The 15812-nt window shown below is 38.2% G+C and overlaps 1 protein-coding gene across 4 annotated transcripts in view; it reads left to right on the plus strand.

Moving 5' to 3' along the window:
• eda (ectodysplasin A) overlaps positions 1-14008 on the plus strand; it is a 42472-nt gene extending 28464 nt beyond the window's left edge. Inside the window, exons 2-8 of one of the 4 annotated variants that reach the window (XM_077231155.1) lie at positions 3305-3368; positions 8328-8363; positions 8487-8672; positions 9045-9079; positions 9249-9300; positions 11555-11685; positions 11860-14008. In XM_077231155.1, the coding sequence (XP_077087270.1) occupies positions 3305-3368; positions 8328-8363; positions 8487-8672; positions 9045-9079; positions 9249-9300; positions 11555-11685; positions 11860-12120 (765 nt within the window). In that variant the 3' untranslated portion in view covers positions 12121-14008. The remainder of the gene's footprint in view (positions 1-3304; positions 3369-8327; positions 8364-8486; positions 8673-9044; positions 9080-9248; positions 9301-11554; positions 11686-11859) is intronic. The other 3 variants (XM_077231158.1, XM_077231157.1, XM_077231159.1) reach the window with 3 other exon arrangements.
• The last annotated feature ends 1804 nt before the right edge of the window (positions 14009-15812 follow it).

The raw sequence follows: 15812 nt of genomic DNA on the forward strand, positions 1-15812 counted from the left end.
CAGAGCAGTTTTTAGTTGTTGATTAATATATGTTTTTTATATGCAATATTGATTAATATATGCAAATTATAAGGGTCCCTGAATCATTTACAGCATTAGATGAGAGCGGATTTTTTTCTATATGTCTATGCCCAGTTTTAATATTAGAATCACAGTGAAAGAAAGCTTAGGAATCAGAATCAATTCAAATATTTACCGGTTGCTGTGCTTTCCTCCTGAGTTCTGTAGCGATGGTAGTCACGTTGATGATGCAAACATATAGCATTTTGGACCCAGTTAATAACCAAGTGATAAGTTACCAGCAGGGGCTGAGAGACAAATAACAGAATAAGAAGCCCTAATTACATTGTGAGAAGTGTTTAAATGTGAGATTGTCAGAACAGGTCAACAACAGGTTAAAACTGTTTGCGTAGAGGGACATTTTTTTGGAAAAATATTGCCCCTAGTTTTTCAGAAAAACAAGAAAAATGTAAATAAAGTGCAGTGTATTAATGTGATATACACACGCTTTCTTTTGTTGTGCTGTGTTTGTGTTGCGATTATGTGTGTGTGGTCAGACTGATTAAAAAGGTCGTTTTTCTCTGGCTGTCAGCGGAAAGAATGGAAAATGTCAAAATAAGTATGAGTGGAATAGATGCTACCGTTAGCTCAGACCACACACATACACAACTTCTTCAACACGCAATGTCATACAATTCAAACAGAAATAAATTAGGCCTCATACAGTGTGTACCCTTACTATAAATATTGTTACAGAGCAACACATGTGTATGTGTGAGTCTACATGTGTGTATGTATGAGGGTGTGAGTTTATCTGTCCTCAGTGACAACTGACAAACTAATCACATGCACGTATTCATCATGCAGCAGCGTTTATCTGTTCACAATCTCATGTTTTACAAGCACAAAGAAATGTAGGCACATGCGGACACACGTTTGAGGGAAGCAATTTTAGCTTGATGAAGCATTTGACCAATCAGGTTTGTGGGTGGTCGAAAAGACAAATCTCTCTTTCTCGCTATTGTGTCCTCTGGTGTGTTTTGGTAACACTTTACAATAAGGTTCAATTCGTTCATATTAGTTAATGTATTTGGTACACTACCACTCAAAAGATTGTAGTCAGTAAGATTTCGTTTTTTATGTTTTTGAAAGAAGTACTGTATAAACAGTACAGTAAAAATAGTAATAGTGTGAAATTTAAAATAACTGTTTTCTATTGTAATATATTTTAAAATGTAATTGTATTCCTGTGATGGCAAAGCTATATTTTCAGCATCATTACTCCAGTCTTCAGTGTCACATGACCCTTCAGAAATCATTCTAATGATGATTTGCTGCTGAAGAAACATTTCTTGAAATTATCAATGTTGAAAACAGTTGTGTTGCTTAATATTTTTGTGGAAGCTGTGATGCATGTTTTAAATGTTACTGGATTATATAATTCGTAGAAAGTTCAAAAGAAGAGCATTTATTTGAAATCTTTTGTAATATTATAAATGTCTTTACTGTAAGGTTTGTAATGTTTGATCATTTTTTTTACATTAACTAATGTGAACAACTTTTTTGTAAAGTATTACCTTATAAATAATACCACTGTGCATCTCTCATGATAATGCAGAAAGACAAAGTTTGAAATACGTTAAAGAGAAAGAGATTTCATGACAATGTTTTATTTAGTCCGTGTGTGTGCGTGTGTGCGTGTGTGAGTGCGTGCGTGCGTGCGTGCGTGCGTGCGTGCGTGCGTGCGTGCGTGTGTGTGTGTGTGTGTGTGTGTGTGTGTGTGTGTGTGTGTGTGTGTGTGTGTGTAAAAGAGACAGATGAGATGTCTCGCACTAGACTCGAGTTACAAGGTCTAGACTGCACAAATCTATTTCTCACACACACTTCTTGCTAAATGAGGACATACCATAGACTTCTATTGTTTATATTTAAAGTTAATTATAATTGCTGCACACTAACCCAAACCATACGCCTAAAAGAAACCATTTTGCATATTTAATATTAGAAACACATTATTTAAATCCCATTTAGTTAGGATGGCGACTTGGATGTCCCCAAAGGCAGGTTTTGTCAGATTTGGCTAACTTCGAGGGTCCACACACACACACTCACTCACACACACACACACACACACACACACACACACACACACACACACACACACACACTGAGAGACTCTGAGCCAGAACATCATGTCCAAAGGCTGGAACATCCTCTGGCAGGAAGACAGGCATACAGTGTCTGATTTCAAACACACAGTGGATTAAAAAACACAGCAAGGTGTTTACAGATCTAAAAGTTTCATCTTACTGGTAAAACACACTCAAACTCATGTTCACGCTCGCACGTCAATGTTTTAGATGGATACGTGAATACACATGACACCCAATGCACTCTGGGGCTGAACTTTGTGATTTAGTGGCTTCTCTAATCACATAAATAACACAAATTTTACCCAGACACAGCTGCATGACCCCGCTAACCCCGCTCAATGAGTCTGTGTGTGTGAATTCAGACTTCTTTCCCTTCAACAATACTGCAATGAAGATAACAATGGCAGTCTAGGTCTTGTAACGTGACTCTACTGTGAAGCATGACAGGGTTATGTTCTCTGTCTTACTGACACAGACACAGATATGTGCTACTGCAACTGACCCAGAGTTTCTCTTTTCTCAACCTTTCATTCACTGTGTATAAACACACATGGGAACTCCAGACTGACCTGAAGTATCCTGACCTGATAGTTATCCCTGAATATAGGATCTATGATAAGGTGTGTGTGTGTGTGTGTGTGTGTGTGTGTGTGTGTGTGTGTGTGTGTGTGTGTGTGTGTGTGTGTGTGTGTGTGTGTGTGTGTGTGTGTGTGTGTGTGTGTGTGTGTGTGTGTGTGTGTGTGTGTGTGTGTGTGTGTGTGTGTGGCAGGCATGCAGAGCTATTACTCTGGTCATATATGAAATAATGATAAGAAAAGTATTTCCTTTCTAAATAATTCATTATGTTTACATTATTTTGTGTGTGTTTTTGTGCTAGATCATACAAATGGAATGTCTTACTGCTGTAAATCCACAGGGTTTCTCACACTTCATTATGTGTTGTCTTTTTAGAAGAGGTGTGTGTGTGCATGTGTAGTTTAATTTACATGGTGACATTTATTTTTGATTAGTTTCATTGATCATGTCTTGGCTCAAACTCAAGCTGGAGTTACAATGTAAAATGCTTTGAAATGGCTCCATGAAGTAATATTATTCTTCTGAACTGTATTTAAAAAAAAACTTTAAAAAAACATATTCCATCATCTTCACAGAGCAGATGGAGGGATGAGCACACAAGAGGGCTGGAGAGAGTCATTCATCGTACCAAACGTTCAGGTAAAAAAAAAAATGTTGTTGGTATTCATGAAATTGTGTGTGTGTGTGTGTGTGTGTGTGTGTGTGTGTGTGTAAAGCCTGTGAGATTGCCAGCGTTTCTCTTTGATGTGGTTTAGAGTTCAAAACGAGATGCATTTCCTTCATTTGATCATGCTACCTCTCACTCTCTCTCTCCCCCTCGTTCATTCCTTCCATCTTACTCATTATTGGGCTATGCTGCGCACACCAGTAGTTTATATGTGAAATCCCTCTCCTTTTTCCATTCTAGTAGCTTCTAACAAAGCAATATTGCACCTCTCCCTCTGTCTCTTTCTCATTTGCCGACTCCAGCTTTGGTTACCTACTCCGCTTTCCACACCCATGATTGGCTCCAGTTGGCAGCGGTTTGATTGGCAGGTGGTTTTGGCTTTGATTATGGCTGTGCAGTGACTGGCTCTAATCGGGAGTTCTACTGTTTCAGCTTTTGCACCTGTGTGCGTCATGTGCCAAAGCAAATACCAACACAACACAGATAACATGCATGCATACTACACACAAATGCCATCGCAACCACTGCTAAAGCAGATGTCTGCAGAGCAAAGTTACTGAAGACCGATACAATATACAGTATATGATATAAAGCAGCAAGATGTACTTCTTTTAAATGAATGTGGATCGAGAAGGAATTATACTATAAATTATGTGATATAGCTTTATATTTCACATTGGTAGAATGACAAGAATAATAATATTTTAAATAATAAAACTTTGGTCCACTTTAGTCGTATTCAACTTTTCATTCAAACAATTACATTAATAATTGCTATAATCATATATTATACATTATTATTATTGTTAGCTGGATCAAAAGAGCTTGACTATGACTATGTCTCTTTTTGCCTGAAATCTTTTCTGAGATAACAGCCTACAAATTAAAATATGGGCTCTTAAATAATATTAACTTTTTTGTGGTGCGGAGGTCAGCAGACAACACTTACTGTAATTGTCCTATTACAAAAAAGAAGTCTGGAAGGTATTGTCTTACCCCCATAAACTGTCATGAACTGCCCCCATTTCAGCACTAGACAGTTGTGCTATTTTACCTTGTGGTAATGTGACCGCGTGTGAACAGTCAAATGCACTTTTTGGTCAAAATGCCCATCTTGGCAAGTTATCAATATAAACACAAAAGGCAATTATTGTATTTCAACTGTTATTGAGAATAGCGAAACTGGCTTTACTCTTGTTGTGCATGTCAAAGAAACAGTAAGTGTCACAGTTACGGACTTGTATTTTGATGTTCTGTTTTGTTTCCCTTAGTTCCTGTTTTCCTGCTCTGTTTAGTTGCAGTTTCCTTGGTTTGTTTCTATGGTTACTTGTTTGTCCCCTGTTTTATGGTAATTATCATCTGTGTCTTATTTAGTTCATTGTTATTTCCTGCATATATACTCCCTGTTCAGTCCTCTGTCAGTTATTGCCTGTATGTAATGTGTTGTTTACTTGAGTTCTTCTAACGATTTCCTGCATTCGTCATTAAAGACTGTTGAAAATATTCCTAGTTTGTGTGTCTAATGTGCTTACAACACATTACAGAATAACCAAACTTAAAAAGACAAAAAGAAATGGACTTACCAGCACTGCATCTCCTCCTCCTCTGAGCGGAGGACATTGCTGGAGTACCTGGGGTGGGTTTTGCTGCACAGCGGTTCCTCTATCACCATCTGCGAGATAGAAAATGAGCCCAAGCCCATGTGCAACAGCTGACCACCTGGGGCATCCCGGAGTCGAGGTGTGCTGTCCAATCCATCCCAGAGCCAGGAGCGAACCACTGCATTATCGACCTGTGGTCCACGAATCCATTTCCCTCCCGAGTCCCCACCCTCGATTCGACGACTTCCCTGCCGGTCTCATCCGGCTGTCTGGATGCTCCGTTCCCATCCTGAGACCTTCCTCCTCCAAAGTTTCCGCCCGACTTCCTGGTCCCATCTCCTTCACTGGTTCCGTCCAGTCCAGTCCCCTGGTTCCGCCGGCTCCACTGATGTCGTCCAGCTCCTGTGCTCTGTCCCAACCACTAACTCCATACAGCAGTTCGGCTTCATCTCGGGCTTCCCGACCACCAGCTCGGCACAATGTTGAAATTTATTCATATGTCTGTTTTTCTCTTTCTCACAGACATTTTTAAACGTTTTATAAGACATGCAACAAGTGTATGCTATTAACCCGTCGGGTACTTTGCCGACATTCAAATGTGCACATTTAATCTCCTTACCATGCAAAGAGATTAATTGTAGGATTTAAAAAATTTCTGCAAATCATCCATGCCTAACATTTTCATCTCATTCTTGTTTATTGACGAATAGGTCAATAGATTTTCGATATAGTTTTTGTCGTCAAAAACAGTTTTTTATTTATCGTCTCATTTTTGACAGTGTAAAAATGTTGTTGTCAACTTTGACTTATTTGTCAACTAAATTAACACTGAATTGCACATTCAATTCTCTTACACACACTAGTAGAATGGCGCACTCAAGTGTGCCGCAGACGACCTCAGGAAACAATGCCTGTAATATGCTGAGCTGTAAATCTCTGTATATTTGACAGCAGTGTATGGATGTTAATAAATCTCTAACATACTGTTATGTAGACATATAGGATATTGCAAACTCAATGTGCGTGTTTGAAACTATAGACCTCACTCGTCGCCATGAGCTCATTTTGAAGAGCGTGCACACACATAACTCATGTTATGACGAAGTTGATTTTTATGGCTTAGTTCTAATTCTGTTCCATTCAATTTCCATGAAATGTTGACAACACATTTTAACTGATTAGATTTTAGTATAAAAACCAAACCATCAGACTGTTAGGCTAGTATTAATGCATGAGTTTCTCATAGTGCCAAAACTGTGATGGAGCATCTGTGTGCATGATACATGCATGCATGATTATTTAATAAGGAAGCCATTTCTAATCCATTCTTGTGATCAAGTCACAGTTATTTCTTCCCACTTCTCAGATTCATGGTTCAAAGCACTTGCACATGGACATACACAAACTCACTCACTTTGTGGCCTCATAAACATGCACTTTGTGAATGTACAGCTGGTGTTCGGTGTGTTTGTGTGTGCAGCTGCATGTTTGGTGTGAAATATGGTTCCAATACTGTCTGTCTTTGATGCTAATTTGTTCCATTCATTAAAGACTTTTAACACTCGTTTTTTATTCTCCTATTTAAAACAAACATAGACATACCCACTGTCAAGTAACCCTCCCTTGAAATTCTTTTGACGAACGTGCAAATGTGCTCGTGCACACATGCAGACCTCTTTTTTATGGATCTGTTTTTCAACAGTAAAAAGCACTTACTACTGTGCATATCATATGATTAAAATACTTTATTTCAGTTGATTATCTCAGTTGCATCTATATTTCTGTGTAAAATTAGTCAAAATTTGCAACTACAAAATGGTCAATTTTCCTGATGCTTCTCTGAAGCTCACCGTCACCACCAGAGGGAGTACATTCACTCTGTCATACAAACATTACAGCAGGAAGTGTTTTCATTAGAACATTTTCTGATGAAGAGATTTTTTCAAGTAGTACAGGTGAAATTGTACTACTCGAAAATCTCAGTAAATTAGAATATTACATGAAAATTAGAATATTACATTACAATATTACATTTTTAAATACAGTAATGTCGAACCTCTGAAAAGTATAATCATGCATATGTATATAGTTATATATGCTAAATATTAGTTTCACCCTTTAATTTGAATTACTGAAATACACAAACTTTTGCACAATATTCTAATTTTTTCGAGTTTCACCTGTAGTAAGAATTATAGAGATAGTGGATAATAACAAAGGTTTTACACAAACAAACTGAGGGTTTGTGAAGCGGACTGGAATATTTTGTCAGGGCGAAATTCAATTCAATTTATTTGTATGTTTATTTTATCTTAAGCTTTTAAAACCTGGCAACTCTAATACACTTAAGTCAAAAATTATATGGTTGGCAAAAAAAAAAGGAACTTCCATGATCACTAGAAATGTAATTTAAATAAACGTTATGCGTTAACCGATTCAATTCTTAACCGTTTTAAGCATCTGCTTGTGTCGTGTTTATTGCACCTGGCAATTGCGGCTGGAACTGAATTTCGGGTGGTATGTGAATAAGATGCAAGGTTTGCGCATGAAATAACTATTTGCTGATTTCACTCCTGATTGTTTTATAAAGAACACAGGGACTTCTGCAGATCAAGTTCTTTGCATGCTTATTACGTGTGTCATGTTTGGTTTTTGTTATTTATGTTTGATTTTATATATGTGCTTGTTGGTCTTTCTTCCAACTTAAGCTCCCCCTCCCCTTCTGTTGTTTTTCACATAATGAGAAAAAAAGGAAGATTACAGGAAAAGATTAGCCAGCAAGTTGTTTCTCTTCACTTTTGATATTCTGTGTTTTGAGAAAAAGAGATATCGCGTGCGAAGCCCACCAGACAACACGCTTAAAGCAGCAGTCATTTACAAATGAGTTGAAGTAGTTTTATTGCGAAAAAAAGACCCCTGAATACTAGCCAACACAAACACAGAGGTGACCTCAGGCCTTAGGAACACAGATCTGTCTCCTGAGATCGTGTGTGTGTGTGTGTGTGTGTGTGTGTGTGTGTGTGTGTGTGTGTGTGTGTGTGTGTGTGTGTGTGTGTGTGTGTGTGTGTGTGTGTGTGTGTGTGTGTGTGTGTGTGTGTGTGTGTGTGTTTGTAGGCACCAGCAGAAGCAATTGTCTTTCAAAATTACACTTGGGTTTGTTTTTCTGTGGTCATTATCTGTTTACATACTTTGAAGCAAAAACATAAACAGTCTCTTTGAATAAATCATCTTTTCTGGAATCTGAAGCAGACATTCAGGAGGAAACATTTCTTGCAATTGTGAATGTAAAATGATACATTTCCAACTGATCATCACTTATATATTTTGCAGAAAATAGCGGAAAAAGGAAAGGAGAGCGGAAAAAGGGTAATTTCATTTTCACTGTTATTTGAAAATTGAGTGGCGGTTTTGAGGTGGTTTGTTTTGTTTCTCTCTTTCACTTTATGTCAGACTGATATTGCATTCCTCTCTCTCTTTCTCTCTATTTAGGCAAGAAAGGGCCCCCTGGCGCTCCTGGACCACCAGGCCCACCTGGTCCACAAGGTCCACCTGGAATTCCGGGCATCCCGGGGATCCCAGGCAGTAACGCAATGGGTCCATCTGGCCCACCTGGCCCTCCTGGACCCGCAGGGCCACCTGGACCACAAGGTCCACCTGGACCACAGGGACCTTCAGGTCAACACAGACACTTGCCACTACAAGCAGTCACAGCGAGCTGCTTGTTTAAAGGGCTGTTCACATCAAGAGCGATGCAACACATTTCAAAGTCAACCTAAATGTTGCTTTATTGCTGTGCAATCCATAGGAATTCACTGTTAAATGGCAAGGCTTGTTGCAGCAAAGATTCATTCATTCTTTGTGTGAACAGATCATAGTTCAAGACAGTGTAAATAAGCATTGCCCACAAGTAGTTAATTCAAGATTGTTTAGCATATATATTATAGTATGATTGCACGATTCAAACTTAGAGTATTGTAAATAATTTGTCATTTAGTAGATGCTTTTTATCCAAAAGCAACTCATTTCTTTTCCCCTTTGTGTCAACAGGTGGCGCCGATAAAGCCAAACACAGAGAGACCCAGGTATGTGCGATGTCCTGACCTCCACCACCACACTGCTCCTCTCTCCATGCTACTTTCTCTCAGTAAAAAAAAGAGGACATTTGGATGTGTATATAATGATAATGAGCATGTGTAAGACTGTACATAAAATGTGCTTTTTAATTTGTGAATGTTTGTGATGTTTCTGTAGCCAGCTGTGGTGCATCTTCAAGGTCAGGAAACCACTATCCAAGTGAAAGAAGGTAAGAGTTAAATAATGATCCCTTGCATACACACACCTACAGTGCTTGGCATAAGTGAACACACCCATGCTAAAGTTGACTAAAAAGAGGAATCTTTTGGAAATTGATCTTAATGACTTAATTAAAAAAGTGAAAATCCAATAAAACAATCCATCTTTTAAGGACACCAATTTTTTTGTGAATGAATAATGTATCGTAAATAAATAAATGTTCTTCCTGAAAATACAGGGTGCATAAGTCAGGACACCCCTATGTTAAATCCACACACCCTTCACCATACCTAGAGATTGGCATGGTTTTATTTCAGTTAGCCTTATAGCTGGTTTGATTTGCATTGAGAGATGATCTTATGGAAAGAACCCCATGCCAATCTCTAGGTATGGTGAAGGGTGTGTGAAGATGTGGGGATATTTTAATTCCAAAGGCCAAGGGAACTTTATCAGGATGCATAGTATCCTGGATCCATGAAATACCTGGCCTTTAAAAATAAAAATCTGCCTGACTCTATGGGAATTTAACAAACTGGTGTCCTGACTTATGCACCGTGTATTTTAAGGAAGAACATTTATTTATTTACGATACATTATTCATTCACAAAGAAAATTTGTGTCCTTAAAGGTTGGATTTTACCTAATTTTTTTAATTAAGGCATTTATTCCTCTTTTTAGTCTTTAGCATGGGTGTGTTCACTTATGCTAAGCACTGTACATCCATATTCTTGAAAATGCTTATTGATATTGTGTGTTAGCATGACATTCATTTGTTATAGGCTGTACGAAGGGTTCAACTATAAAGATGGCCGGCCGGCTATCGTTAAAAAAAAAAACGAAGCAACATTTGATGGGATAAAATAATGCACTACTGTTTAAATGTTTGTAGTCAGTAATTATGTTGTTGTTGTTGTTGCTGTTGTTGTTGAAAGAAATTAATATATTTATTCAGCAAGGACACGGTAAATTTACCAAAAGTGTCAGTTAAGACATTTATAATGTTTGAAGTAAATACTGTTTTTTTTTTACTTTCTATTCGTTATATTATCCAGAAAAATATTAAGCAGCACAACGGTTTTCAACCTTGATACTAACAAAAACAATTATATAAGATTTTTTTTTTATTGTACTAATACTGTGTGTGTGTGTGTGTGTGTGTGTGTGTGTGTGTGTGTGTGTGTGTGTGTGTGTGTGTGTGTGTGTGTGTGTGTGTGTGTGTGTGTGTGTGTGTGTGTGTGTGTGTGTGTGTGTGTGTGTGTGTGTGTGTGTGTGTGTGTGTGTGTGTGTGTGTGTGTGTGTGTGTGATAATATTAATTTATAATATAATTAAATTCTTCAGAATAATCAGTGTTGGGAAGGTTACTTTGAAAATGTAATAGTTTACAGATTACAAGATCTGATCAAATCTAATAATTAGTATAACAATTTCAATTACTTTATTAAAGTAATGTAACTGATTACATTTGAATACTTTTCTAAATTTCTAACGAATGTTTTAAACTGTTAATCATTACTCGTTAAACATTTGAACCAGGCCAGATTAACCTTACAGTAGTACTCAACACTGATTACTGGCAGACTTTCAAAATCCTTCATCACTTGAATTAAGATTATAAAAAAATTTTTTAAAAATCTTTGAGATTGCTCTGAGGTTAAATACAGATTTCTGAATGAAATGATTTTTTAAATTTCCAGCACTGGAAAGCATTTTTATCACTCGCCATGGTGGCAAGTCTCAGACAGATTGTAGCTGAAACCTTTCAGTGGCAATGTGGATTGATGTAATTGGCAGACGTGGTGAGCTGCAAACTCAAAATCAAGAAAATCAACGAAAAGCATCAGAATAGCATCGCTTTACTAAACAGTATTTAAATGGCAGGAAGTACAGTGCACATCAAAAACAGTCAAATCAACAAATTAATATTAATCAACATATCCTAGCTTTTTACAGAAAATATTCAGATTTAGCCCCTTTGTAATCGTTAACATTTTCATAAGTAACTGTGACTAACAGATTACAGTTACATTTATTTTGTAATTAAATTACATAACTCCGTTACATGTAACTAGTTACTCCCAAACACTGATAATTAAGAATTAAATTATTACTGTGAAATGTACAGTTTTTTTGGGTAAGGGTCTGTGGAAAAGTGAACAAGGCAAGTAGAAATGTGTAAAAACTCCTTAGAGTGGGTGTGTGTGTTAATCATGTGTCGCTGCTGTCATAACAGATGATTGAGTATTTACTGGTGTCTGTTTGTGAGATTTGTCAGAAGGTGTGTTGAAGAATTGGAGAATGATCTCAATCCATCAGAGAGTGTTTAAAATGCACTCGCGCTCTGGAGAGCTGGAAGTCCTGCTTGACGGAACATACTTTATATATAGTCAGGTAGAAGTGAGTACAGTCCCTGGACTAACTCTACTGCTTATACACAAACATATACAGTATACATTTCATACAAATACAATAAAAAAACATTTTATTTGAACAATATTAACATTAGAAAACAATAACCATTATCCCCCTTTGCTTTCTCTGTGTGTGTGTGTGTCTGTGTGTGTGCAACAGGTATATTACCTGAATTTCACAGATATAGCAAGTTATGAAGTGATGGTAGATAAGACTCCATTCTTGCGCTGCACACGAAGCATCGAGACCGGCCAGCGCAAGTTCAACACCTGCTACACCGCGGGTGTTTGTTTGTTGCGAGCACGCCAGAGGATCTCCATTCGCATGGTGTACGAAGACACCTCCATCTCCATGAGCAACCACACCACCTTCCTCGGTAGCATCCGTCTAGGGGACGCCCCGGCCCCTGGACACACCTGAGGCCATCGGCACGCAGGTCCACACAATCAGACACGCAGATCACGCTCTTTAGATGTGCATGAGCTGATGAGCTCACAGACCACACCCACTGAACTCAACTGAGCCATCCCCGCCCCATGGACACCATCAATCTACAGCCAGCAATTTATTAACATATCTGTCGAGCATCAGGCAAACGTGACTATGTAGCATCACCAACACTGACAAAAAGATTCAAGTCTCTCTGAGCACTGAAACACCCTCCGTTAGTCCTCAAACATTAGCAGCACAACACTCACCACAAGTAATCAAACAGTCTTTTTACGACTGAGATGGGCACACTGGTTTCCTGAATGAACAGTCTGGCCGGATGAGCTCAGCGCCGTCACAGCTGCAGTGTGTGTACCGGTATGTACATTCATGCACACACTGCCCATCCAGCGTTAGAACAGGGAGAAAGTGGACCTACAGTGATTGCAGTGACTGGAACTGACACCAGTAGCAATCTACTCAGTCGTAACAGACACACACTTCATTTGATTCAACACCACATAAATAGTGAACCTGTGTACTATCTTATTAAAATAAGCACTGATGTTGGCAATGTATGTAAAACAGTAAAATGTAAAATCTATGTTCAGTTATATCTGATCTTACACACACACACACAGAGTCAAAATACCCATTTTTGAAGTCGTGAAATCCTGACAGTTTTATTTTATTTTTTTGGCATGGGTCTTTGTTCTTTAACTGTCATTACCTGTAGGAAAAAGTGAGTGTGTGCACATGATGGCAGTGGTTCAGGCACTGAAATTAATGATACTTCATAATGTTTTCTTCCATCGACATCCTGTTCATGCAATGCCATATCCCTCCTGTAGAGGGCAGAAGTGCTCCTCTATTGTAAATGTAGCACTGAGAAAGAGTTTGGCTTGTGTTCGGAATAGAATATTGTTGTACTACTCATACTTTTGCTGCAATATATTTCCACAAAAATATCAAGCAGCACAACTGTATTTAACATTTGTGATAAGAAATGTTTCTTGAGCAGCAAACTTACTGAATACTGTATCCCACAATGCAAAATACTATCAATATCCTCATGATTTGATGACAAATATAAAATTGTATACAAAATATGATCTTTTTTTTATTACCTTAAATAATAACTCTCCAAATTGATCATGCAACGTGATGAGGTACAATGTGGCATACTACTGAAACATTTTGCATTTCATAATCCGTTTTTAATAGGTTGCAGTATTCAGTATATTCTGCACAGTATACAGTAAGCAGTAAACTATTGTTCCATTCCGAACATTTGAGCCTCTGTCTTTGACTCTAACACATTCTGATAAAAATCATGAATCATTAATTAATGAACCAGCCCTTTTGGATTTCTCCAGCGCCTGACTGACAGCTCAGGATTGTGGATCTGAACGGGTTTTAGAGAAAGACTGAATCATGAGAGTAGTTTAGTTTATAGGAATCAGATCCAAGATCCTCCGAGTGAGAACAAACTGGATGATTGTGTGTTCAAAGGTCTCAGAATAAAAAGAACCGTGGGAATTATCTGGAACTTTCTAAAGTGAGCTAGTAATCTGCCCTCAGGTTTCCTCTGCATGTTCCCTCTGTCTCCATATGGAAAAGCAGGAGTCTGAATGTGATTGTTCTGATAGATTCGTTTATATCTCTCTCTTTCTTCCCTTACACATCACATCCAACCAACAGCTTGTTTTAGTTTTTGTTTCTGCTGTGTGTTTGTGTTTTAGATACAAGTGTCTTTATTTTACTGAAGATAATGTATATTTGTAAACTATACAGGGACTGTATATATGTACATAAGATATTTTGCTCTCTTGTGTTTTTTTATGTCCTAATAAATTGTTTTTGAAAGATTGTTTTTAAACAGTGGTTTAATTGTCTGCTCCAAGAGAAAGAGTGTCGCAGTTGGTGTGCAGTGACCCCTAGTGTCCAAAAAAAAAACCTTTTCACTCACATAATTCAATAATCATCAGTATCTGCTTGTATGATTCTGACATGCAGAGATATTTGTGGGCTATTTAGTTTAATTTATGGTGCTCGTTCATCAGATCCGTGTAAGTTCGCGTTAATTAAAAGTTTTAGTTGAGGAACCAAATCCATCTCACTAAACGCATGTCGGCTTCATTGCTGTTCTGTTGCTATAGAACAGAAACATCTTTTCTACCTGTGTGTATTCAGTGTTAAGTGGTCTGCGGGGTGACGTAATGGCTAATAACACATTCAAATGTCATTCTTTCACAAACATGAAGGTTTCGTCACCTCTGCTTCCACGTTCCTCTGTCTTACTGTCTACATTGTACACACAGATACAAAAGACAGGATACACTCTTGATGCTAAGCTTTTGTCTAAAATCTCAGGACAATTAAGTCAAAGAGCAAGAGACCGAGCAAGGACTCGTCCTCACAACAAGTCCCCTGACTGCTTCAAACAGGTGAACAGAACGGGAGATTCTCGCACCTCACTGTCATTCATGATGCTGTTATTGCTCAGTACTGTATGATGTGCTGTTGATGACTAGTCCTTCTTTCATGTCCACTAAGTACTTATTTTCTAAACCATGGAGGTAGACATCATAACATGTCTCAGTTAGGTTTCTGTATTAGGCTACTTAATTGGTATATTTTGGAGAGAATACCTTCCAGATATATAGGCCTACACCATGTTCCGGTTCCTCATACACTTTTATGTTGCTCTTGTTTACAGTTCCATAATCAATGATCTCGTCATTGATCTCTACAATATGATTATCAACAATTAAAACCTTTTTGGTCCAAGAATATACATTTGTCATAATGTGATTTTTGTGCATGTGTAAATGTATTGTGCTGAGATTTTAAGATCTCGACAGGTCAACTAAAGGTCAGATTAAATGGAAAGATTCCATGTCTCAGTCTCTCTTGGAAAAGCACAGTGCATTGCATGGTCACTGCACTACATCAAAGAAATACCCTACAGAAGTGGATCGTTCCACTTATGGATTCATATAAGACCCGTTTTAACCTAAGAGCATCTCATTGCTTATTTACAGTGAGGGCGCCTATTTACAACACACAACGCTCATAAAAACCTGTTGATTAGGCCTCCGATTATGGCAGGATTTGTTGATCGGATTAGGAGCCCCGTGAGGCATTTGTATTATTCTAGCTCCATTAAAGATTCAAAGAAAGGAGAACTGGTTTGTTTGATCCTAATCCCGACTAATTCATGCACTCGCATACACATCAATTAAAATTCCAGTTTGCAGTTTCGGGCACTGATGGCCCATTGCGAGATCAATAAGCAGTCTATTCTTGGTGCAGTTTTGTCCCGACACATTTCAGCAGATTGATTGCAAGGACGAGTCGAATCAAAGAGAAGCTTTTCTCGCCTTTCCCTGAAGTGGCCGAGCTGCCTGCTCGCATAGATGAGGGGTATGTTATTTCAGATTGTCTCGGTGAGATATGACCGTTCTGGGACCTGTGAATATTCACACCTATGTGATGATCAGACTAGAGTGATTAGCACCGGCAGGACTGTCTCAGCGCCACCATTCTCATGCGCCAGGCTGCATTCCGCTTGTGAGGCACATTCAGCTCTGAATAAGCATCGGCTGACCGTACGAATAAAATATATTTGTGTTTACGCTATATAGCAATTGTTTACTTAATAGTACACAATCAAATTAGTC

The sequence above is a fragment of the Siphateles boraxobius genome, unplaced genomic scaffold (genome assembly GCF_051911475.1).
Source record: "Siphateles boraxobius isolate OS27281-9 unplaced genomic scaffold, OSU_SipBor_1 16, whole genome shotgun sequence".
Taxonomy (NCBI): Eukaryota; Metazoa; Chordata; class Actinopteri; order Cypriniformes; family Leuciscidae; genus Siphateles; species Siphateles boraxobius.